At 36.2% G+C, this 25,790-nt stretch overlaps 5 protein-coding genes across 6 annotated transcripts; 2 read left to right on the plus strand and 3 right to left on the minus strand.

Moving 5' to 3' along the window:
* Window positions 1-424: 424 nt before the first annotated feature.
* Window positions 425-2,905, plus strand: LOC123009284 (ribosome biogenesis protein BOP1 homolog). The gene is made up of 2 exons (XM_044405482.1): window positions 425-599; window positions 754-2,905. Exons 1-2 carry the CDS (start codon window positions 504-506, stop codon window positions 2,887-2,889), a joined length of 2,232 nt encoding a protein of 743 aa, XP_044261417.1. The 5' UTR covers window positions 425-503; the 3' UTR covers window positions 2,890-2,905.
* Window positions 2,906-2,957: 52 nt separating this feature from the next.
* LOC123009287 (protein bric-a-brac 1-like) lies at window positions 2,958-10,242 on the minus strand. The gene is made up of 5 exons (XM_044405485.1): window positions 9,631-10,242; window positions 8,730-9,065; window positions 8,515-8,683; window positions 8,099-8,465; window positions 2,958-4,525 (listed from the first exon to the last, which is right to left on the minus strand). The coding sequence occupies exons 2-5, from the start codon at window positions 8,960-8,962 to the stop codon at window positions 4,215-4,217; spliced, it is 1,080 nt and encodes a 359-aa protein (XP_044261420.1). The 5' UTR covers window positions 8,963-9,065; window positions 9,631-10,242; the 3' UTR covers window positions 2,958-4,214.
* Window positions 10,243-10,474: 232 nt separating this feature from the next.
* LOC123009288 (methylated-DNA--protein-cysteine methyltransferase) lies at window positions 10,475-11,354 on the plus strand. Of its 2 annotated transcripts, none has more exons than XM_044405486.1 (2): window positions 10,475-10,677; window positions 10,726-11,354. In XM_044405486.1, exon 2 carries the CDS (start codon window positions 10,739-10,741, stop codon window positions 11,282-11,284), a length of 546 nt encoding a protein of 181 aa, XP_044261421.1. In that variant the 5' UTR covers window positions 10,475-10,677; window positions 10,726-10,738; the 3' UTR covers window positions 11,285-11,354. The 2 variants fall into 2 exon arrangements, with proteins under 2 accessions (XP_044261421.1, XP_044261422.1); XM_044405487.1 differs by having other exon boundaries at window positions 10,476-10,677; window positions 10,729-11,354.
* On the minus strand, window positions 11,293-22,342 carry LOC123009283 (protein son of sevenless). Its single transcript, XM_044405481.1, has 11 exons — window positions 21,980-22,342; window positions 19,803-19,922; window positions 19,611-19,754; window positions 19,399-19,563; window positions 18,874-19,049; window positions 18,665-18,825; window positions 16,737-18,103; window positions 13,933-14,193; window positions 12,954-13,882; window positions 12,011-12,442; window positions 11,293-11,956 (listed from the first exon to the last, which is right to left on the minus strand). Exons 1-11 carry the CDS (start codon window positions 22,073-22,075, stop codon window positions 11,818-11,820), a joined length of 3,990 nt encoding a protein of 1,329 aa, XP_044261416.1. The 5' UTR covers window positions 22,076-22,342; the 3' UTR covers window positions 11,293-11,817.
* A 304-nt stretch (window positions 22,343-22,646) lies between these two features.
* Window positions 22,647-23,431, minus strand: LOC123008907. The gene is made up of 3 exons (XM_044404966.1): window positions 23,276-23,431; window positions 23,069-23,191; window positions 22,647-23,017 (listed from the first exon to the last, which is right to left on the minus strand). The coding sequence occupies exons 1-3, from the start codon at window positions 23,350-23,352 to the stop codon at window positions 22,888-22,890; spliced, it is 330 nt and encodes a 109-aa protein (XP_044260901.1). The 5' UTR covers window positions 23,353-23,431; the 3' UTR covers window positions 22,647-22,887.
* Between the last annotated feature and the right edge of the window lie 2,359 nt (window positions 23,432-25,790).

Raw genomic sequence — 25,790 nt, forward strand, 5'->3', positions numbered from 1 at the left:
GCCAAAACTAAACTGAGGATTGCAATTTATAAAAGAACAAATGCCTTAAAAATGTTATTTAGTAATAAAGTAATAAAATCAAAATATTTTCATTACAGTATATGGATTATTTGTTTTGTTCAAATAAATAAGTGCGAATACACGCCACTGCTCTCAGCTGATCTCAGATCTCCCCTATATTTACGAATGGATTCGTCCGCGACCAGCTTTCGTCTCTGCGCATCTCTTCCATCGATATCCTTCTTGGTTTCTATGACCTCTACTAAAATTTCAAAGTGCGTTTAATAAAAAAATATTTTTGTTTTGTTCTTCATCCCTATTTGTTTTGTTTGGTTTAGTAATTAATAATTAGTAATAATTAAATTACAATTCATAAAATTTGGTTAAAAAAATTGGGAATTCGTAATGTTGAGACAGGAGGTTGGCGATTCTGGTGACATGTCAACGCGTGCTCTCCTAACCTAGCTTTTTTAGCATGTGGGGTAGATAAACAAAACGAAAAAATGGGTCAAAAGGAGCAGTTTTTAAAAAGAAAATTAGAAAAACCGGCCGAGGAAAACGATGAACCGGATTCTGGTGGCGAATCTGAGGAAAATGAGGTTAGTTTAACCGACTTGTATGTTCGAAGGGGGCTTGGGATTTTCGAATTATAGCACTATTTCCCCCACTTTAGGCGTTAAATTTTTAATAATTAATAAATTATCTGATAATTATTTACGCATTAAACCGTTAATAACGCGAAAAAAATTTCAGGAGGAACTTTTGAATGTTGTAAATGGCGAAGAGGCCGACAGCTCAGACTCCGATGGTGAAATTGAAGAAAGCGACGAAGAAGAAGAAAGTGACGTAGAGGAGGAAGAGGAAGAAAGTGACGAAGAAGAGGAGGAAGAAAGTGACGAAGAGGAGGAGGAGGAAAACGAATCCAGCGATGTTGACGAAGAAACCGTCTCCAGCGCGCCCCCCGACGACGAGTACTCCTCGCACGACACCTCCGACGAAGAAGACATCCGCAACACCGTGGGGAACATCCCCATGAACTGGTACGACGACTACAAACACCTCGGCTACGACTGGGACGGCAACCAAATAATCAAACCAGAATCGGGTGACCTCCTCGACACCTTCCTGAAACGTATGGAAGATCCCGATTTCTGGCGCACTGTTAAAGACCCCCAAACCGGCCAGAACGTCATCCTCTCCGACGCCGACATCTCACTCATTAAAAGAATCAAAGCGAATAAAATACCAGACTCAACCTTCGACGAATACGCCCCTTGGATCGAATGGTTCACATCGGAGGTGATGAAAACCCCACTCAGGAAATTCCCCGAACACAAACGATCATTTCTACCGAGCAAAAGCGACGCGAAAAAAGTCTCCAAACTGGTGCACGCCTTGAAAATGGGCTGGATTAAGACACGAGCCGAAGCTGAGAAACTCAGAGCGAAGAAAGAACCAGAGTTTTACATGTTGTGGGCCACTGATGACCAAGCCGAGGACATGAGACGCATTCATAAGCATATTGCGGCCCCGAAACGCCTCCTACCGGGCCATGCCGAGTCTTATAACCCCCCACCGGAATACTTATTCGATGAAAAGGAACTCAAACAATGGAATAAGCACAAGAACGCCCCCTGGAAACGAAAACTACACTTCGTACCGCAGAAATACAACTCTTTGAGACAAGTTCCAGCGTATCCTCGCTACATCAAAGAGAGATTTTTGCGATGTTTGGACTTGTATTTGTGCCCCAGAGGGATTAAAATGAAACTAAACATCGAACCCGAAGCACTTGTCCCCAAACTCCCGAGTCCTAAAGACCTCCAACCGTTCCCCACCACCCTCTCTATTGAATACAAAGGACATGGGGACATGGTCCGCACTATAAGCACCGATAAAGTGGGGCAATACCTAGTGAGTGGTTCCGATGATGGTACCATCAAACTATGGGAAGTTAATACAGGGCGTTGCCTCAAAACTATTGAGACTGGTGGAGTGGTGCGCTCTGTTGAGTGGTGCCCCAACTCCGCTCTTTCCCTCATCCTCGTAGCGTCCGCAAATCGCGTCTTGCTCATCAACCCCCACCTTGGGGACACTCTCATCTGCTCCAAAACGGACTCGGTCCTCGAAACCGCCCCCCAAAGCGACGCAATTGTCAGCGAACGAATCAAAACAACCGTCGAATGGTGCGACTCAATTGACAATAAAGAGTACAAACAAGGTGTCAGAATCATCCTGAAACATTTCAAGGAAGTGTCACAAGTCACGTGGCACGGCAAGGGGGATTATTTCGCCACTGTGATGCCCGACGGTCTCAATCGCTCGGTTTTAATCAGTCAGATAAGTCGGCGAAGGTCACAAATACCCTTCACTAAATCCAAAGGTTTAGTCCAGTGTGTTTTATTCCATCCGACTAAACCCTGTCTCTTTGTGGCCACACAACGACATGTACGCATCTACGATTTGGTTAAACAAAACTTGATGAAGAAATTATTGACGAATTCGAAGTGGATTTCCACCATGGCTATACATCCGGGGGGTGATAATCTTCTCGTGGGGACATATGATCGAAAAATGTTGTGGTTTGACTTGGATTTGAGCACTAAGCCGTACCAGACTTTGAGACTGCATGGGACTGCGGTTCGAGGGGTTGCATTCCATCGGAGGTATCCACTATTTGCGTCCGGGTCTGATGATAAAAGCTTGATTATTTGTCACGGGATGGTTTACAACGACTTGTTGAAAAATCCATTAATTGTGCCGTTGAAGAGACTTCAGGACCATGAAACGAATAATGATTTTGGGATTTTTGGGGTACATTTTCACCCCTTGCAACCGTGGGTGTTTTCCTCCGGGGCTGATGGCACCATCAAGTTGTATTCTAATTAATAAATTGTTAATTTTTTGTTTTGTTTCAATGGAGGGGACAGGAGGCGTGGGTGAAGCAATCCTGAGGGTCCTTTTGTATATAATACTTGTATATTTACGACAGAATACTGTATACAATGTCTAAGTCACAAGACATAAGCGTTCTATTTAACTAGAAAAATATATTATAGATGGCACTTGTACACATAATATACTTTACAGGAGGTTTTCTACGAAATCAGAGTTGAATTCAGCTGCGAAAAAATCACTACCCCAAAGAAAAATTTCGGAAAAAAACGAGAAAATCCCTAAACTAATTGTTCAAGTGAACGGCTACATATCATACACGAACCTACAACTAAAAACTTGATAAATGAGAACCGGATACATAACGAAGTGAAAGAACAAAATGAAAAATCAACACAAACTGGTCTAAATCTAACAAATCACTTATCACTAGTCTTATCGATAATAATTACTGGTTTCGAGCGAGTTGCACACTCGATAAATACGATTGTTTATTTCCTTTTTACAAAGATCAGAGAATCTGGCACCTAAACAGTGGTGTCTCAGTTTTTGTCTATTTTTACGACCATGAAACGAAAAATTACAATAAATTAAATGAGGTGAGTGCGGTCTATGGCTTAATTACTCTGTGTGTGTATCACTGGCATTATTATCCGTTTTGCAAGATATCGGGAACAAAATAAAAAGAAATAAAAAAAAATAAGCGTAATTATAATTCTTTTGTGTGTTGGTATTGCTTAGTCTCTTAAGCTGCCACTCTATCAGTCAACTGCTTTGGTTAGGGTCTTAACCTAATAAAAAAATGAGATACTTTTTCTCCTAAATTACGATGGAAGCCTACTTTTGATTACGGTGACGTTTGCGATGGTTAAAAATAAATAGATGAGAATGATTTTAATATCACGAATGGCAGCCCTAAAAATTAAGTTTAAAAAAAAAGTGATGGGCAATCTCACGTTATACAAAATAATCATCTTTTCGGACTAGTACAGTTTTCAAATATCAGAAGGTTCTTTTGTACAATTCTAGTTCATTTTCCGATTAACCTAAGTCACAACTTCCTACAATTTTTTCTAACCACGACAAATCTTAATATCTTAGAAGACAATTTTCCATTTTCCTTATCATTAATTTAACTGAAATTGAGTCGAATTCAGATCAAAAATTAAAATTATTTGGCAGCAAAAAATCCCTAATCTAAGTACAGTCGAAATAAAATACTGAACTTTGTATAAAAAATCATAAAAAATAAATAGATCGCGTAAATAGTGTAAAAAGAAACCAAAAAAAAAAAGAAATCAAATCCGCCTTACGATTTCTTACTTAAGTTTTGAAACACCCAACGTTGGTAACTTGTAATGGACGATATGGTAGGGTGGACCGATGGGACTGGTATTGCCTGGGGAATTGTACGTCTGGACAGGCATGGGGAGTCCCGTCGGGCCCGAACAAGCCCTTCCTCGCTTACGTCGAGGCAAAATACCTTTCCTCGCCATGTAAAAACGGATTGTCGATATGGGGATATTAAACTGATCACTGACCGTTTGGAAGGTCTGCCCGCGGGTTATGCACTCGGCGGCCCTTCGCAGCTCCTCGTCCGAACGCCGGATGCGCCGATTCGTCGCCGAACCTAACAAAACAACACAACAATTAAATCATTTATAGTAAAATCGTTTTCATAAGACCTACAAAAAATTTTATAACTTTTAAGTTAAATGCGGTATTGTTAAGAGGGTAAACAAATCATAAATTAGTGGAATCCACCCGGACCCAGAAACCAAGGAAACAGGTCAGTTTTTAACAGGGCCGGATTACTTACTTTCTTTATATCTAAAATACTTGAAATATTTTAATAGTTTTTGATGTAATTGTTATTAAAGTCAAGTATTTTAAGAAATTTAAAAACGCCAGATGGACAAGCTATTATTAAATAAAGCTGTTTTTTTTTTTTAAATAATAGCTTGGTAAAATTCTACCACTACTTTAGTTTTAAATACGGCCCTGTTTTATTCTAGTGGGTGCAGCAACACTTGCAAAGGAGCGTGCCATTTATGGAGGGTTACAAATTCAAGCCATTGTTTGGTTAATCCCTTATAATGTGTCATAAAAATTTTAGTAGGTCTTAGGAAAACGATTTTGCTATATCCCCGATTTAATACAAAAAACACAAATATTTTTAAAAAATATACAACGAATGGGGAAAAAGCTAGAAGTACATGACAAAACGAGTCCACTTAAAAAAAGGTGAGGTTTTGGAAACAGTGGCGTGTAGATTCGCTTTATAATAGCAATATTTGGGAAAGAACGTCACTGATTCGCGCCCCTTTTTAAGTTTATGCCCCGCCCAGGTGTGCACTTCTCGCTTTTACCCCACTATATATTTTTTTTAATAATTAAAGAAGGTAATTTTGTGTTTTATTAGTAAAAACGTTAAATCTAGAATATTAAAAAATAAATAAAATTTTAAGAGTAATTGAATACAGACACAAGTAGTTTAAAATGTACTGCACCGTTGCCAATTTGTGCTATCTTTAAATATTCGTATTTAAAAATCAAAGCTTCTATTACTATAACGTTTTTTATTACTATACAGGGTGTGTCAGAACTCGCGCCCCAGAGAAAAATTTCATGTAAGATGTCTATTGAATATGTTTTTTTTTAATAATTATTGAGTAAAGGTACGAACATTTTGCCAATAAAAGCCACAATTAACATTAAACAGAGTTACAATTTAGGATACAGCTTCCTTGTTTCCTCTTCTAAAAGCCTGTAGCGAAAAAAATTCGAAAATTATTTTTCCAACAAAAATAAAAATTTAACCTCTAACTTCGAAATTTTTACAAACAGAATTTTTTAACATTTTTTTCATGATCCTGGAATCTTACCTTACATTACATTTTTCTCTAGGGCGCGAGTTCTGGTGCACTCTGTATAAGAGATTGTCCGATGCTTTTCAATCACCGTACGAGCATAACAATAAAAAATCATTTCTGTACCATTTTTTCAAAAAATAAATAATAGTTAAAAGTGAATATTTAATACACCTTCTATTTAAAAAAATGCATAAAAGCTTGCAATCGGTATTAATTAATAAAATAACAGATGTTGAAATGTTATAATTGTGAATTGAAAGCAAAAAAACAAAATCACCATGTAGTAATTTGAGTCGGAATAAAATAATGCCAAATTTTTACCTATTTCTGAAAAACAAGTTTTCATGGCAAAAAGTTTTTCTTAAGACATTGTCAATTAGTACTGAATTTTTATGTAAAGCTCTCAAAAAATGTTTGACAACCAAATAACCATAGTTCATCAAAGAGGAAAGAAAATTCCCAGATAGAAGACAAATTAGAAGACTTTTTGGACTTTGGTAGCGTTTATTTCTTGTTTCAAGAAAAAAATGTGGAGATAAAAGCTAATTTGTTTATAAATTACATGAATTTATTTGGATTTAATTAACACATAACACATAAAAAAATTATATTTTAATACAAATTTCACAGAAAATTTTAAATGTCAATTTAAGAAAAAAAAACAAGAAAACCTTTAAATTTGCCATAATTACTCCTTCAACATAGAAATGAACTAAATCCATCAGTAAAGGAAAATACGATAACCAAAGGAATATCAGGACTATTACAGAAATCTTCTTCATTCAAAATGCTGAAGATTTTCTGGAAGACAATTAACTTTCCCAGTTAATAAATATATTGTTAAAGAAATTCATTGAACAATAATTTCCACCTTGGACTCAAGTTATTTTAGCTTTTTTGTATATTAAAAAAATGTTTAGGGCGCTTAAGTCCTTTAAGTGCCTCTTATTAACTATAGATAAAACAAAAACAAATATCTTTCTGTTAATCTCCTACATTCACTTACAACAAAATGTTCCCACCATTCTGAAATGTTACATAAAATTGTGACATTGGTTTCTAATTAAAAATTTTTGTTTTAAATTATTTCTGTACTCTGAGATACAGATTTATGGCCATACTGTTCTTTGCAAAAATTTCTTAATGATTTAGCCTTAAATTTGAAGTTTTAACAAATTCATATCTGAAATTTTCATTTTTTATAAAAGCTTCAAAATACTAAACTTGTTATACAGGGTTCTTCATCTCAGCTCCGGTCTTCTTTAAGTGGGAATTTTGATATTTTGTAGACTTTATTTATATTCTAGAGCGCATTTCAGGAAAATATTATTGATTATACAGGGTAGCCCAAAAATAAGTTACATTACAAACTTATGTTTTTTTTTAAATGAAACACCATATGTTTCTTAGCATTTTTGAATGTTGATTTCAATTTCAGTGTTTTTTAACTTAATTTCTTAGTCGATTTTGCTTACTTTTTGAACTGGCGAAAACAGCCTCTTTTTAAAAATTCATTACACAAGAATTTGAGACAGCTGTAAAAAGGAAAGTACAAACTTTAAAGACTAACATTTTTTGTCTTGAAGTCGAAAAGTTAAAAATGTGTCGAAGTTGTTAAAAGTTAAATAACTTAAAAAATTTAAATGGAACACCCTATTTATTGTTTTTGCATCTAAGAAATTATTAAATAATCTTTCCAAAAACATTTACTTTTAAGTTATTTAACTATAAACATTTAAAAAAAATAATTATTTCAATAGTCAAAAAATGCACATTTGCACTAGAGATAGAAGAAATATCACTCAATAATCACTTTTATGTTAAAATAAATCTATTATTCTTTATTTTAACAATAAAACAGGGTTGGAAAATATCATGATATTTATATAAATATCATAATATCCGATATTTATGAATATTTTTTTTTCGTGTAGATAACATATTAAAAAAATCTTTTAGGTTGAAAACATTTTACAAAATAAACAAAAAATCCAAAAGTTACGTAGATAAATACCTACAGGGTGTTTACGGTCTTGAGGTTGAAATTTAAATGAGATAGATATTCACGGTAGAAGAAAACTAATATGCTATATTAAACAAAAATTCACATTGTGAAAGAAAATAATTCATTTTTTATTATTTATTTGAGAAGTGCTGCTTCAGTTGCAACATAGGCCGTTAGTAAATATGAAATATTGGAAGATTTTAGTTTTGAAAGAGCAATTTTCATTTAATACAGAAAAATATTATTTGGAAAACTTTATTAAACTGATGAACAATTTAATTTGCCTCTTTGTTTTTTCCAACCGCTTCGATTTGTGTCAAATTACCTGGACTACCGTCGTACTGGCACGAGACGTTGGCGATGGCAAACTCTGGCGTTTTGTTGAGATCATTCGTGTTAATCGCGACGTCTTCCTCGAGGAATTCCGTGTCCATAAGGTCACCCTCGCCCTCATAATACGAATCATTGTCCACTTCCTCCTTCAATTCGTGTTCGGGGAAAACAATTCTTTGGATATTTGAAGGCGGGACTCGGGCGTTACTTTTGCTTTGGACTCCGTCATTGGAATCACATTCGGACGATGACGGATTGTTTTCCGAACATTCAATCTTCTCCTCTTTTTTCACATTAACTTCGGCCGGTTTGGCCATTTCGTGGTTCTTATTCTCTACGTTATTGAGGACCGGTTTTGACTAAAAAATTCATTTCATTAATCAAGGCTTGTGAGGGAAGTGTTATTACTTGTGGTTTGAGGGCCCCCAACTGTTGCTGACTCAACAACTGATCCGAGCCACACAACCCCCGGATTTGCAAGGCCTCGGCGCTTTTCAACAATGAAGGTAAGTCGTCCTGAGTTACGTTCACTTCTCCTTTGTACATGAAATCGACCAATGACTGCATTTCTTGAAACCTAGACAAGAAATTAGAGAGATTTCGGCTAGTTTTTGGGGGCTTACTTCATATCTTTCATGAAAATGATAGGGTGCTGGCAAGGATTGTCTAGTAGAAGTTTTTCGAAATAGGTGGAGCACGCCGATAGGACCACTTTGTGACATTTCAGCATCTCATTCTCACAGGCCAACGTAACATCGACGAAATGCTCGGAGTTTAGCAGTTTCGGGAAGGCATTTTGCAAATTCGACTGGTAACTGTTCCATCGAACGCAGAATTGTTGCGGAGGCGTCACCATTTTCGCTATGTTCTCGTGACGGCTTCACTCGAGACTCATTAGAGCAAGGGGGCGGTGTATATTCCTCCAAAAATAGATATTTCAATGTACAATCGTCCAAAACCTGAAAAAATTCGAATAGTTTTACTAGCCGCCATTTTGTTTAAATAAAAACATCAAGATTGCCAATCTCATTGTTTACAACAAAAAAAGCACCAGATTGTTGCATTTTTTGAATTTTTTTATTTGCAAAAAACGCGTCTCGGCATGTGGGACTGGAATTATTCGTCCTTGTTGCACTCGTGAATTTCCCATGTGGACAACGTGCGGAAAATTCCGCAAAATTCGACCAAACATAACCTAACTATAGTGAGTCGGGGGAAAATAAATGAAAAGCGCTAACTTGATCGAGGGGAGAATTTTGGAAAAAAAATCCCCCCCACTTGATTATTAATCGCGATTAATTACAGTAATTAAGCGTGAAAATGTTAAAATTGATGGTTTGGGGGGTGCATTGGGTGGTAAAAAGCGTCCGATTGAAATAAACATTACATAAAAAGCAAGCTTCGCCATATTGGCTAACCCCTAAATAATAGCGATGAAAAAATGTACAACAAAAACAATATTTATGGCAATAATGATGTGTAAATGTGTGAATTAGTACCCCTGAGGGTGTTTGAGCGACTTACCCTTGCTTTAAGAACGGTATTTAAGCGTCAGCACTGAGAAAAATGCGTAAAAAATCGATAAAAACTTTTAATGCAAAATGTTCACTTAAATAATTATATTGCTTGTAAGGCCCAATCACCGACTTGAGTCGTCGACGACGGTGTCGCCGAAGACGCACGTTAGAAGCATGTAAGGAGTGCGACGTACGTCCGTGCTTGCACCGGCGCACTACAATATTTACTTTCCGAGATCCAGGGGGTGTACTATTCAATTTTAAAATATAAACAAGCAGGCCGTGGCTGTGCTTTTCCGCCCCAAAACCCGCACAAATCGCCCCAAAAACCACAAAGTCGCCCCCGGGACACTCACTAAAACCCACTTTTACCCTCGAGAACCGCCACAAAACCGAAAACGTGCAACAATTCTAAATATAATATTTATATATAGACCCCCGCCATTTGCAATTTTGCCGGCTTGGTACACTCAAAGCAACAACGCGCGGGGGTTTCGGGCGAAATACCGGGACAAGGGGGCACACGACGCCACCGACACCACCAGGAACATCACGCGACGCCACCAGTGACGTCGCGACGCTTCCAACACCGATAAAATACAAAGCAGGACCAAACCACGTTTGACAGAAATGAGGGACGGGACTGTACTGTAAACAATTGAACGGGAAAGATGTAAGGGCGGCAACTCTCAAATTTACATAAATTCAGGAGATGCGTCATAAAATTGTTAAATGCGTCATGCGTCGCGACGCCATAAGACGACACTTTAATTGCCAATTTCGCGCTTGCAAAAACCGGCATTTTTACTTTATTTATGTAATCATCAAGTGGGCCTTGACTTGACTTGACAATTGCGTTAAAAATTACAATAAGTAAATTTAATAAATTATTTAAGACAAGTCTGAGTAACAAGCTTGTTAGCAGACACCCGTAATTATTTTTTTAAATTATTCAAATAAAACGACAAATTAAAAATCGATTCAGTGGTGCCAACGTAACAACAAAATTACTACAAATCCCTAATTTTTTTCTTCATTATCGAAATACAAAAAAGTAAGTATCGTATCTTTCTTTTATTTGAATTAGTTTTTTTATTACTAGTAGTGGTTTAAAAATGGGTGAAATTGCGTTAGCCCCGGTCCGTAAAATCGGCCCCAATGCCCACAAACAGGGCCCCCCTGTGGTGCTGGAGTACGGCACAGCCCCCACAAAATTCGGGAATTGCCTAGCAGCGTTTCAGGCACATGGCAACACTCTCTGTTTCCTCAAATTCTACGACGGTGAGCCCCCTTTGGGAAGTTTAAGACAAGCCTGGCCCAATGCCACTCTACACAACGATTTGTTGATTTCCTCAAACATTGAAAAGTTGTTTGAGGGCACAGTTTCGTACAATTTGTTGCTCAAAGGGACAGATTTTGAGGTTGAGGTGTGGGAGGCCCTTTTGAGGGTGAAAAAGGGCAAGACTGCGAGTTATGAGGATATTGCAAAGGCTGTGGGGCGCCCTAAGGCTGTGAGGGCCGTAGGTAGAGCCGTTGGTAAGAACCCAATCGCGTATGTCGTGCCCTGTCACAGAGTTATCAAGAAAAATGGGGCTGTTTATAAGTATGCGTCGGGGGCTGAGAGGAAGAAGAGGTTGTTGGAGGATGAGGGGGCGATTTAAATGCTTGCTACATTGATACATTTATTATACTTATTATTTTGAAGGTCATAATAAATTTTTTTTTACAAAGTATGGTCCATTTTCTACTATCACAGCTTAAAAAATCATCAATTTAACGAGGTGATTGGGGACTTGCCCCCTTTGGGGGCACGTCTCCAATTACAAGAACTCAAAATAAACATCTATACTGTAACAATTCCTTTCCACGTTGGAATAGTGTGATTGAAGATTGCCATCAATCGCACCATCTCAATGTTATTATCATCATAAAAAATTTCAACATAGAAAACTGTTTTTTCCATATTATTACACTTTTTGGCAACTATATTTATACATTTACATTATATTACAATATTTACACAATGTACATAAATCTGTGTAATAAGGGGGAGGAAAAAACATCACCAACTCTATGCTTACATAAAATACGTAATAAATAGAACAAGTCTTTTGTACACAATCAAACCACACGACAACAAATTGAAATCATTTTGATAAAACTCTTGAGGTTATCTGGAAGCCCCTTGCACCCCTTATGTAGTAGTAGTGCTCGGGTATTGGAACATGGGCCCCGTGACCATATCGGCCGACCTCGCCGCCGGCCTCGGGGGCAACCTCGGCGTCGTCGAGTCATACCGTGGCGAAATACTCGCTGGCTGATTCTGAGGAACTCTGAAACCACGCCCAATCAAACCCCACCAATCCCAATACTACAGAAAAACTCACATGGGCGTGGCATTCGCATGGACCGTCCTCCTCGGCACCTGCGGCTGCACCGTCGAATGCCGTCTCATATGCAACTGCGACATGTGGGTGGGATTAAGTCGTGGCATGGTTCCGCCCCCGAACGAATTAAAGGAATGATGAGAGTGTTGAATGTGGGAACTAGGGGAGGAGCCTGGATCACCACGACGCGGTGGAAGCGGCGGAGGGGAACAATCGCGCCAATGAGGATCGCTTTTCAATTGCGGGGAACTGATTTCGGGACTGTCACGACGTCGACGCGGCGGAAGAGGAGGCGGAGGCGGGGGTGGAGTCAGCGGACGGCGGGGACTGTTCGGCTCGTAGGATTGGACGGGGCCGGGGGAGGCGGGGCTGTGCGGACCTGGGCTATTTGACCCACCCGTCGAGCTCTGACTGTAGTGCGGGTACTTCGATCTGAAATTTTAAACAATGAAATAAATGATCGGCGTCCTTGATTTAGACTTTGTTTTATCATGTTGGTAGCAAACAAAAAAATATATAATTTCGCACAAAACAAGGTGTATAAGCGGTTTTAAGGCATTAAGTGAGCGTCTTTTCTTATTTTTGATCTGTTTTAATTAATACTTGCTTCTTGTAGCAACTTTTAATACGAAAACGTTAAAAAGTGACCTACATTACCGACCAAGCTTTTGACAATTGTAAATAAAAAAATTCATTATTTCTAATAACCTACAATATAAAACCGGTTTAAACGCAATAAGTGAGAGTCTTTTTTTAAATTTTGCATTTCAATTAATATTTGAATCCCGTATCAACTTCTAATTCGAAAATTTCTAAAACGTGACCTGCATTACCGACTAAGATTGACAATGTAAAAGTTTTTTGATTATTTTGCAAATTAAATAGTGAAATAAGAAGAGAGTAAAAGGTGAGTGGAGTGAAGGTAATTTGCACATTTACTTACGCTTGTGGGGGCGGCGGGGGCGGGTTGCGCATGGACGTGGTGGACATGATGGAGCCCACACTGGGGCTGCGGTTGTGATTGGGTTGGAACCAGCTCAAGATGGTGTTGGACGTGGCCGGAGACACGGGACTCAAAGTGGGGCTATTCTGACAGGTCCCCAATTGCACCGGTGCAAAAACACTAAACTCGTTATCTGATTTCGAGGAATCCTCACTCTTAGAGTCGTCACTCTTGATATTCGACGAATTCAATGTGGAATTAATCGCGTTTGTGACGGCTGTTGCTGTTGTTTTCGTCGATTTTGATTTAATCCCCGGACTTTTGAGACTCAAATGTGGATATTTTCGTGGAAATTTCTGGATTTGTTTCTGTCCTCTTGGTTCGATTTCCATCGATTTGTTGTATAGATAGTTGCTGATTTCGGTGTCGGAGAGGTCCCCAAAAGGGTTGAGATTTTCTAAAAAATGTCGAATTTTGGGCTCGACGCTGAAACAGTAGGGTTGGTTTTGGTACTGTTGAATTTCTCCGGTGATTTCAGCGACTTTTCTGCGTTTGAAAAAGTTGATGAGTTGGGTGTTGGGGAGAAAATCGGGATTGCCCTCCTCGATATGGAGGATGTTGGTGAGGTACATGCCAAGGAAGGGGACACAAGGGGGATTAATGGAGCGTAGTTTCTCTTGGTATTTTTTGAAATGGTCATCGGCGCGGCACTCCTCCAGGGCTTTCTTGTTCTGTTGCGTCAACGAAGCGAATGTGAGTTTCAAACGATGGACAGACGCCGATGCACAAGTCGAAACAATCGACAAAACGCCGTTAAAATTATTTATTTCGTATAAAACTATCATTATTTCGATTATTCGGTTCACGATTGCTACACGTTCTTCGAAATTTTCCGCCTCGACGATGTTTTTCTCCAACCAACGGCCCACCTACAATGAAATTGTCTTTAAAATTGTAAAAAAAAATCAATAAGTGTTACATTTGTTGTGTGTTTGATCATTTTTAGTAAATTCGGACTTGTTGTTTCTTTATCTTTTTTTGTCCAAACGGCTCCAACTAGTTCAGAAGGTTTGATCATTCGGTACAAGTCGAATTCGAGGATTGTTAATTGGCGAGCGATTTCGACGGGGTGCAGGGTCAAAATTCCGTATTCTTCCTCGGGACAGGGGATGTGCCACTCGATTGGCGGGGGCGGCTCGTCGAAGGCGAAGCGGATGTGCCTCTGGTTATCGTTCTCCATCTAAAAATTAAGAAAAAAAAATTAATTTTTATAATACAGTAGGATTCCGCTTATGGCTGGCTTGAGGACAAATATTATATCGTGGTCATCATTTTTTTGTCATTCTAAAAAAAAGTAATTAATCAGTGACAGTAGTAAAAAATGACGTTACCTATCCTAAGATTTCTTTTCTCTTTTCATATAGCGAAAATCTTTTGTAACAAATAAAATTTTTGATCCCTTAAATTCTCGTTGTAACGAGGTTCTACTGTAAATTAAATGATGCTCAAGTAAAATATCAATTTCCCAGAAAAACTATCAAAATTTGTATTTGATTTTGCATTTATTTTCAAACTTGACAAATACGTTTTTATCATGGGAAACCAAATAGAAAATTTTACTATAAAGATATTCAGTCATAACTAAAACTATTGATTATAAGTTAAAACGGTTTGCAATGATTTGAAATTTGTAATTTTTTTACAATTTCTGTTATTATTTTTCCTTTAAATGTGTACAATTGCGGACACGGAATTTTGGACATCAAATTTATATCCATTCAAAAAATGTCAATGTAAGCCACGCTTGAAAGTAAAATTTTAAAAGTTTAGTTTTCTTTAATTTTGTTTTTTATTTTTCACGTTTTTTTTTATACAGTGTCACCAGATTGAAAAAAATTTAAAAAAATTATCTTGATTTTACACCAAAACTGTAAAGGAAAAACATTTTTTGCAAATCTGATGATTTTTCTCCGCGTTTTAAATTTCATCACATTGGCGGTTTTATTTTTTGACAAATAAGTTTACGCAAGTTAAATAACAAAAATATTTGTGAAAAGCATAATTTTAATAAATGGCAACTCAAATAAACAGCTTTAAGATAACTTTTAACAAGAAGAATCATTATTTAATTAATTAATTAATTAAGTGTCAAAAGCATATAAAAAATTACAAGTAAAAATTTTTTTTCCTCTTGTAAACTCAATCTGGGGGCATACTGTTTAGTTCAATAAATTATTTTAATGTATTGTCATTGTTTTTTCTAGCCGTCAAATTACAAAATTCGTCCAAAATTCCGTGTCCGGAACTGTACCATCTGTTCAAATAAATTTCTAATCAAAGTCCTATGACTAAAATGAAGTTAATAACATAAACTATAAAATTCAAACGTGAAACTTTTATTCAATTGTTATTCATCTGATAGAATCTGATGTCATCGATAATTCGGTATTGCCAACTTAATTTCGAAGTCACAGGTCACTTTATTCGCAAATTTAAAAAATATACAGGGTGATTCTAAAGTGTCGGACCAACTTTAGATAGAAGAGTTTCAGCTAAGTATAAAAATAAATTCAGATTTTTGTTTCATGCTTTTTATTTTGAGAAAAACAGAACTGTCAATTTTCAAATTATCATGTAGGCATCTTAGTTCTTTTGTTTCCGATGTTGTTGGATTTAATTTATTGTTGAATTTGCTAGTTTATTAAATGTTTTTTACACCATAAGATACAAACTGGTGATTTTTTTTAATAGATAAGCTATTTAGTCTTGCAAGATCTACTGTTTCCGCTTACTAAATTAAAGATTACACAATCTGAATGGCCGACAATTAAAAAAAATCTCAAACACTATTAACTCAGTTGGATGTTCTTTATCACCACCCAAGATATAATCCGATACTTTTGAATCACCCTGAATACCGGGTGGGGCATCCGTTACGCCCAAAAAGAAAAGCCCCACTTCTAATTAAATAAAATTGTTGAATTTTTTCACACTTACCTGGACATTAGTAAGGTACATTCTCTAATTTTTTGGTAATTCACAAACAAAGCCAAAAAAAAATAAAAAGTAATTTTCTCCCAAAAAATTTAATTCTAATTTTTATACTGACCTACGCAGATTCACTTCCTATAATTGTTTACAAAATCAGAAAAAAAAATACCAATTAGATTTTGAATTAAACGCAATTTTCCATCTTAACTTTGAAAATCATTTTTATTTATGACCTGCTACTTGTGCCATCGTAAATTTAGGTGACAATGGGGAACTGCAGTTTGGGTAAGATTCCAAGGTTTACAACAAAAAGACCCTTTAAAGCGGTCGACTACCAGTAAATGATTCTTTTGTTGGCAAATTATACCATTTTGTCATAAATCACGGGTCTGGTTTGTGTTTAAATAAAAAAAAGCGAATATTTGGATAACCAAGTCAAAATTTGAAATTGTGTGTAAAAATTTTATAGGTAAATTAACAGAAAGTATTCATAAAACACACAAAACTGTTACGGACTCATTTATTATCCAAAAAAATTAGAAAAATTTTCAAATTATACCCTACCAATAATTAGTTAGGTATATGAAATATCGCCAGCTTTAATTAATTTGAAGTCGCCGATTTACCAAGTGCGCGTAACCGATGCCCCACCCGGTATATTAAAACAATTATCTTTCTTTAAGCCTTTCTATTTTTTTTTATTTTTAAATAGGAAAAAAATAAATAGCACTTAATCTTGAAGTTTCTTAAAAAATTAAAGATGCAAAATTATTAAACAAATATTTTTTTTACCTTTCTGTGTAAAATCTTGAGCACACTGTCCACCCACTTCCTCATACTTTTCCCATTGACCGCGTCCAGAAAATCCCTCAACTTGACCAACAACGTGGGATCCCTCTCAAAATCGTAAAAATGATGATCAACCCAATGCCTCAACACATTCAACACCCGAAACTGCACCGGTTGCACATACTCCTTCCTGTACTTCTTCCAATCCTCTCTTTGATTATTCTTTTGCATTTTATCTGTATCGCAACATTCTTGTTCATAAACCAATGAAGGATCCGGTATTTGAAACCTCTCAATGAGCAAATCGAGCAACTCCTTCGGCGAACAAAAACTCCGATAAGTCGTCAAAAAAGTACGTACGAATTTCGGATCGGCATAAATGTGATAAGTCAGTCTTTCAACAAGTTTATAAAGTGTTGCACCCTTGATTAGAGGCACTCCTCCGTTCTCTCTTTGCTCGAGAATGATGTTGTCTTTGGAATCGGGCTCAGCGAATTTGTACAAACTCGGTGGTGGGAGTTTCAGGGGGTGTTTACGCTCAATATCCGATAAAATACTATCAAGAATGCGTTCCAACATCGACCTCGTGTTCAACATCACCAAATCGGCCATCCACGAGTTCTTCTCTTCGGCTGTTTTCGCACATAAAATCACCGATGGTTGCATATGTCTCGGGGCGATTTCAAACGCATTTTTCAACTCTTCGGTGTCCAAATGATCAATAATTTCAACTTTTCGAATGAAAAACCGCTCTTTTAGTCGACATTCAGCGTGGTTTTGGTGTACCGAACTTTGCCGTCTCGAATTCGGTTTACACAAAATCAACAAACCATCAAAGAGAAAAACTCTTCGTTCTGTTAATCTCTTCCCTGAACTGACTTTCATCAAAACATCCTCTCGCACAAACTCGTTGCAACACTGTCCCAAATCCTTCGGATCCCAATTCTCCACGTTCTTTTCGATTTCGTGGAGTTTATCCAAGGCGGCTTGGCGTCGTTGTCGCACTTGGAGGAATGGGGTGGAGCAGCTGCGCAACATGGCCGGGGAGGGGACGCAACGAGAGAGCTCGATTTGGAGGGGTTTGAGTAAGCCTTCGACTTGGGTGAGGGTTTCGCGGTCTTCGGGGGCGACAGAGAGGCCGCGTAATAGGGTGATGTACTCGATGTAGGAGAAACAATGGCGGATGGGGCCCATCAGAAGGGCTGGGAGGTAATACTTGAGGGCGAGACGCATGCCTTGGCCAGCTGAGATCAGCGCATTCTCCACTTCGGGGCGCGAGAGGAGGCTGTTGAGGGTGGAGCGACAGGTGGGGGCGGTGACGTCTTTCGCGTATTTTATGTACACGTCGAATTCGGCGGCCTCGGCCAACTCTAAAACAAGAATTGTGTACTGTATTTTTTCTACAAACTATGAGATTACTTTTTAAAGAATAGGCCGTGAAAACATCTAGAAACGTTCAAAACTAAAAGTTGCAAGCTAAAACCGTTCACTTCTAAACCGTGCATGAGTAAAACTGGTCAAGACTAAAACGATAAAACAGTGATCTACCATGCCGGTAATAAATTAATTGTCTATTTATGTTTGTTTCTTTCAAACTCCGCTAAAACAATCACTTGCGACTGAAGCCATTTTATAACGGTGAGCTTAAAAATAAATTATTCGGTCCATAAAAATACGAATTTTTATTTTTATTTACTACATTCCTATTTAAAATAATAACTTTTTTAAAAGCTATAAAAATACCAATTTTTAGGCGCTGCAAAAGTAGATAAGTTTTAAACTCTGTTATAAAAATTGAAACACAAAATATAATTAATTTTAATTGCTTCAAAGTCGAAAGAACGCCATCATTCAGGTCATAAAGCAAAGTGGCTTGTGTATTCAATGTTGCCAATCTAACTTGAGAATCACGGGCCACTTTGTGAATTTACCTTCGAAACAGCTGCCAATGTATGACATTTGATCCTGCGCCATCTCGATAACATCTTCTAAACTTCCCAAAAGAGTATAAGTAAGTTCGTAAATATCCATAATGTTCGAAAATATCAGTTCGATTTCGGTCGAATCGGAGCTCAATTTAATGATTTCCTCGCTGGAAAATTTAAATGGATCACGTGACCCGAGTAAATCCGACACTTACCGAAACACTTTAATCAGCATGTGTAGTTCTTTGATGTACGCTTTTTCGGATGCAATTAACTCTCTTACGACTTCTTCATAGGTGAGACTCGTCCGAGGAGCTGAGGATACTAAAAGTGACTCAGTCGGTAAACCAGGTCCCCCTCCTTCATCTTGATAGAACATATCCATGAGTGCCTATAAAAAATGTTCAAATGTGAAGAAATGAAAGCCACTGAGTCGATTTAGTGTGCAAAAGCGGAAATCATAGTGACCTGTGCAAGCAGCAACTAAAATCAAGCCCAACTAGAAATATATATATCTCTGCGGCTGTTTCTACAACTAGGGAGAAAAACATGCTGCCACATTGAAAGAAATTAAATAACTAAAAACATGGCTACCTACCATGGCTGTGGGCTGTGACGCAGCGTGAAAGCAAAAGCAAGTTAATCAAAAAAATGAAAAGCTTCTCCTTTTTTTTTTAAAATCCTAACCTAACTCGTAAAATAAAAAACATCTAGCTTGAATAATATACAAAATGGTTTACCTTATCGGCGTTCATGGAAATTTGGACATCCTGATACGTGATTTCGAAATGTTTGATGTTTTTCACGTAATTCCCCGCCAATTTTAAAATATCAGCTGAAATATACTCCAAAACAGCGACTAGAAAAAGGGAGACCGTCGAGTCGACTTTGTACAATAACAATTCCTGAAATGAAAAAATTAGTTGCATACTTAATTTCTCCTATTTGTTACCTTTTGTAATAAACTGTGAATTTTGTCAACTGGCAACAGCAATACAGATTTCTTTTTGCCGCGATCTAGAGCGCCTTGGGCCTCTTTCAAGGCCCACTTATCGATAGGGGTTGGAAACGTGCTTTGTACTCTATACTCAACATCCTGGAAAATAAGGGTGAGTCAGGGTGCAAAAACGTTCTGGGGGCCAACCTGGACTGTGTGTGGACTAGGTTTGGCGCAGAGCATGGCCAAAAGGCGCAAACAGAGGTTTTCGACGTACTCGAGGGCATCTTCGCGGGCGTCCAGCGAGGGGTGCACCTGCTCCAACACCTGGAAAAAAAACTCTCACTCTGACACTAAGTTGGCAACATTGAAAGAATAAAAGTCATAGTCATAAATTTAATTTAAATTTAATAGTAAATAAATAAATAATTGGAGCCAATTGTAAAAATGACTAATCGATTCAAATTGTGATTGTGATTCAAATATCAAAGTAAAAATATTAAGAGTAGATTATAGTGGATTTTTGTTCAAATATTTATTAAGTGTTTTTGTGATTGTTCCACTTATTACGTCATTTTTGTTACCGTCATTTGCTTCCTACACTATTTTTTATCACAATTGGTTTACTGGAAAAACTTACTTTGCTTATATTAATCATATTATACAATAAATCAGTGATAAATTCAGAATTGACGTCAATTTTTACCAAGATTGTGTTTTCTCGTATTTTTTTTTTAATTGTAGTTTCTTCAAGGCCACTCAAAATGTATTTTTTTTAAATTCTGTAATATCTACAAGCCTCTAAATCTTGTTTCAAACTTATAAGAAAATGGCAACATTGCAACTACAGTTTTTGAAATTAAATAAGTCAAATAACAAACCCCAATTAAATTTACAATCGAAGTAGTCTTTGACAAATGACAAATTTAAGTAAACAATTAGGGTTTTTTGGTCACTCAAGTTGTATTTTAGAAATTTTTGATATTTTCAAGCCACAACATCTCGATTCAAACCTATACACAAAATGGCAACATCGCAACTGCATTTTTTTAAATTAAATAAGTTAAATACCAAACCTCAATTAAATTTACAATCAAAGTAGTCTGACAAATGGCAAATTTAAGTAAAAAAATAGGGTTTTTTGGTGACTCAAGTTGTATTTTAGAAAATTTTGTGATATTTTCAAGCCACAACATCTCGATTCAAACTTATACACAAAATGGCAACATCGCAACTGCATTTTTGAGGTCAATTATAATGGCTTTTGATTAAATTGATAATAAAACTTAAATAATACGCAATTTTGCCAATTTTATTTTTAAATCACAAGCTATTATGATTAGAAATTTTGTGTAGGTATGAAATTCAGGCCCCAAAAGTTAAAAAAAATGATTTTTTGTATTTTAGAAAATTTTGTAATGTTTTCAACCCACAAAATCTCGTTCCAAACCTATAAAAAAATGGCAACATCGCAACTTTTTTTCCTCAAAAGTTAAAAAAAAATGATTTCTTGTATTTTAGAAAATTTTGTAATATTTTCAACCCACAAAATCTCGTTTCAAACTTATAAAAAAAATGGCAACATCCAACTTTTTTTTAAAATCAAAAAAGTGTCCTGTATTTAAATTGACAATAAGTCTGTTACATTTCGTATCTTATGTCGCCATATTAAGCAGTTTTACCAACTTAATTTTTAAATCACAAGCCACTACGATCTGAAATTTTGTGTAGGTATAGCCGGCCTTTAGTGCCAAAATTTAGGTCCAAAAATTGTTTTTAGAGAATAGATTTTTTGTAAAAATTACAATCTCGTTTTAAATCTATACAGAAAATGGCAACATCGCAAACGCATTTTTTTGTTTTTTTTTTGCCATTATCTAACAAGATTTCCAGAATTTAACCGAAAAACTTGAGAAAAATGTCAAAATTTTAAATTATTTGCACTCTCACTTGTTTTCTGACGAATTTTCATTGGTTGATTTAAATGACCTTGAAATTCTGCCATCACTGAAACAACCTTTGCACGAATTTATTTCAGGTTAGAGTAATCTCTGTTTACAAATTGTTTAGATAATCATGATGACAAGACACTTTAGTTTACTTAAATTAAATTAAATTATTTCCTTATTGAATTTTTCGAAATTCGCGGAAGTGTCTAAAGTGGCGACTGACGTCAGTGTAACAGTGCAATTAATCACCAATTAAAACCCCCGATTACGTCAATAATCAAAATTTCAAAATTTTAATCCAAAATCGTTTCAAAAATCGATAAAATTTGACAATTTGACAGGTGGCAGGTGCGGTGTTGCCAACCGCTCCGATTGTCATTAATCGCGATTTCGGCCCCCGTGAAGACACCACCGCCACTCACACAGCCCCCTTACCCTTTTCAAGGCGGTGGTGAGCACTCCTTTCCACTTGGCCGAATTCTCTTCATTTGTAAAATCGTAGATGTTGTCGCCGGCATTGACAGTATTCATTATTGAACAAAACAATGGCAATCGTGCACATCAACACACTAGATCAATCGAAAACAAACACACAATTTATTATAACCGCCATTGTTCGAAACCATAACTGAAAAGCACCCTCGGACGGTAAAACAAACAAAGGGGGCGAAAATAGTGACGTTTACGTTATATTGCACATTTTACAAGCACTCCGACACACCAAAACGCCGATTTTTACAAATTTTTCACTTTCGAATGGATTGAAGAACAAAATACCGATCAGTTGACAGCCGCCATTTTGATTTAAACATCGGTTATCTTTTTTCTCACTTTGACACACCCACCTCCGATTGAGCCATCCTCTTCTAATAAAAAGTTAAGTTGGCAATGCGCAAGACTTGAGTTTGTGTCTTACTTACTCGTGTCGGGTTTGGTATAAGTCTGTCTTTGTCTAGCAAAGGCGTAAATAGTGGGAGTGTGCGCTTTTGGAAGAATCGATACAAGAAATTAGTTCACTTGATACTAACACTTTACCAATGTTGGAGTACATGTGGTATTAACACTTGGCACATGAAGTTGGAAAGATTAAAAAAAACGCAAATTGATGATAAGTCTCATTTACTTGTGCAAAAACAATACAAAATGGCAAAACATATTTACACACATTAATTAAATTAAGTTATTAAATAAATAAGAGTAAAAAAATAAATTACCTATGTATTTAGGGACTAGAACAAGATCTGGGTAAGTATAACTTAATACTGCTTGTTTTATCTACACTAAGAAATTTCATTCCAATTTCAACCATTCACACATCGAGTCACAAAAATCACAAAAAAGAATTATTCCAAGTTTAGTAATCTCTGGATTAGGTTTTCGTAGTCGTTCAACTCGACCGGGTCACCCTTATCTTCCTCTGATTGGTTGAAGAGAACGTCAAGGAATCTCGTTTGCGAGCGACGCCTGCGGCCTCTAAGAAAACCAATTAGAAACTTTATCGAAAAGAAAAAAAACAAGACTTACATTCGGCCTGGATCAATCCGACCTCCACCTACAGGCATAGTGACCGAAACCCCCTTCAGCTTGTTATTCAGCGCTATTCGAGACTGGAGATCGGCCAAATGGGCATCGGACACTCGCTTGACCCTTAAAAGAAATCCAAATGATGCAACACCGACCCGACTTACATTGACAAAAAATTTTGAAAAAAAATCGCAGTAGGCTAATTACCTGTATCTCGGTCCCGCGAAGACATTCTGCACACTCATCACCAAAACAACAAAAAAACAAAATGTGATGGTCTTCATTTTAATAAATCACAAAAAAAATCACGCTCACTGCGATCTCAAATACGCGGTTGATGTTCGATTGTTGCGCGCAGCCTGCTCAGATAACTGTGATCACAGTAACGGTGCGTTACTGGTTATATGGTAGGTCTCGTGCATGCTCAATCGTCATTGGACGAAATTTTTTATTTTTTTTTTGATTTTGTAAGAATACGAAAATTGGCAACATTGATTTGAGTGTCACGTGACCGGTACTTTTGGCATCCTAGTTGGCTTTGCGTCACAATGATTCAACTCAACAATTAAAACTCAAATATAAACAAATGACAAACCGGTTTTTGGCCTTCTAGATCAAAGAAAAATGCCCAGCCGCAAGATGGCCGCTAATTATGTTAAGGATTTCCACCATATGCAAAAATTTACTCAACGGCACGTGTCAAGTGTTAACAAATATTGACAGCTTAATTCACATCTGTCAATTAATCCTCGAATTTTGACAAAAACTTGTGTTTTTTTTTGTTAAAAATCAGGCGATTATGACAAAATATCCGCTTGTGATTACATTGTAAGTTTTTTGTTTAATGAATCATTAAAAAATTTTATTGGCCAAAGTTCAGCGTGAAAGAAGCGTTTTGTTGCAGTGATGCTAATTAATTAAATAAATAGAGACTTCGACTGCAATCACCGGTTTTTACTTTTACGTGCTTGCAGTCTTTGAAAATTTCCAAGATTGCATAAGAAAAAAAAAACAAAAAAGTACTTCTTTTGTGCTGTGGTGAAAATGCAGGTAGAAACATGTTTGAAGTTCGTTAACTAATCAAAAACGTGATATAATCTTGCGCAAGACTTGAAGTGTCTAGGCGCCTACTTTGTTATATCTTTATTATCTTTAAATAATACTGGGTGATTCATCAAATATTTTGCTCCAATTTTTTGGCTAAATTTTGAGATAAAGTCAAAACAAATAAATAAATTAATTTCCTACACACATTGTTTAAAATATTTAAGTAGGACGCTATAAATAGTAAAATAAATGTACGAAATTTATGACGTGTGTCATAATAAAGATATTTCGAGTCGCAACAGTTTATTAATTAAATTTGTATTGCCATATTTCACTTTGTAAAATTAAATAATACAAAAACGTCGCTTTGTACTCAAAAAGGCAACGCTGTTTAATGACTGATTTCCATGGAAACAAATTTTTTTGTTGTCTAGTGACAGAAACGGCAATGCCAACGTTGCCACATTGCATACTGAAAGTCCAAAAGTTTTCTTCGAAAAATGATGCATGAAAAAGTGTGCAATAAAAGTTTATTTCAAGCCAACATTTGGCCCATAAATGAATTTCATGGTCGTGACAGTCTATTTTAATAAATAAAAATGTTGTAAATGACGGAATATAAACAATGATAATTATTACAAGTGTTATGTTATCTTGAATTTGTATCAAATATACGGGGTGTGTCATGATTATGAATGAAAGTCCTCTCATCTCGTTGACGTCTATTGACATTGCAAATTTCTCCGAATAATAGTGAAATCTTCGGTACATGACGGTACTCATTTGTTATATAAAACATTGACATTGGAAAAGTGCCACCTCATCGTAAACGTCATAAATATGACGCAATTTCTCGAAATCAAATTTCGTTTTATTTCATCTTTTATTGGAGAGTTTTTATGGCTATTTACAGATTTATTGTAGTATTTTTATCACAACACTACTGAACTTTTCTTTTATTACCGGTGTAATTAGTGTGCTCTTGGAGATTAATATTATCGACAGTATAAAAATGATTATTGTTCCAGGTAGGGATTTAACAAAAAAATATGATAAGGTCAAGTTTTATTAGATAAATGAAAAGTTACACACGTGGGAAATTTTTATGTAATTGATAAGAATTGTGATGTAATTGATTGTGATTCCGGTGTTTAATTTTTGAATTTATTTGAAATAAAATTCAAATTTAAAACTTTACTCAAAAAAAAATTCAACATTTGACAGATTACATCAAATTTTATGGCTTCCTTGATCTTGAAATTTATAAACAGCATCCAACTATCTACTTTCCCCGCATGGTGTCTTTCCCGGACTTACCCTATGTAGGGTAATTAATTAATTAATACTCGCGCCCCAGGAACATGGAACAAATGTTTGAGAAATTATATCTGTCAAGAAATTTTGACATTTGACTTTTTTATGTCTATGGTCTTGTATCTACAGGGTGTCAGAACTCCGCTCCAGAGAAAAATTTCAAAAAAGATAGATACCAAGAACATGGAGAAATTTTGACATTTGACATTTTTTATGCCTATTTAATGATAGCGAAAATATTGTATATGTTTTTTTTTTATAATTATTTAGTATATTTACACGAATTTTGCCAATGAAAGCCACAGATAACACTAAACACTAATCAATGTTCGTTTTTTTTTTGTTTAGTTTATTTTTTTTT

This window comes from Tribolium madens, unplaced genomic scaffold (genome assembly GCF_015345945.1).
Source record: "Tribolium madens isolate multiple individuals breed KSU strain unplaced genomic scaffold, Tmad_KSU_1.1 Scaffold_71;HRSCAF=194;Tcas5.2_LG6, whole genome shotgun sequence".
Taxonomy (NCBI): Eukaryota; Metazoa; Arthropoda; class Insecta; order Coleoptera; family Tenebrionidae; genus Tribolium; species Tribolium madens.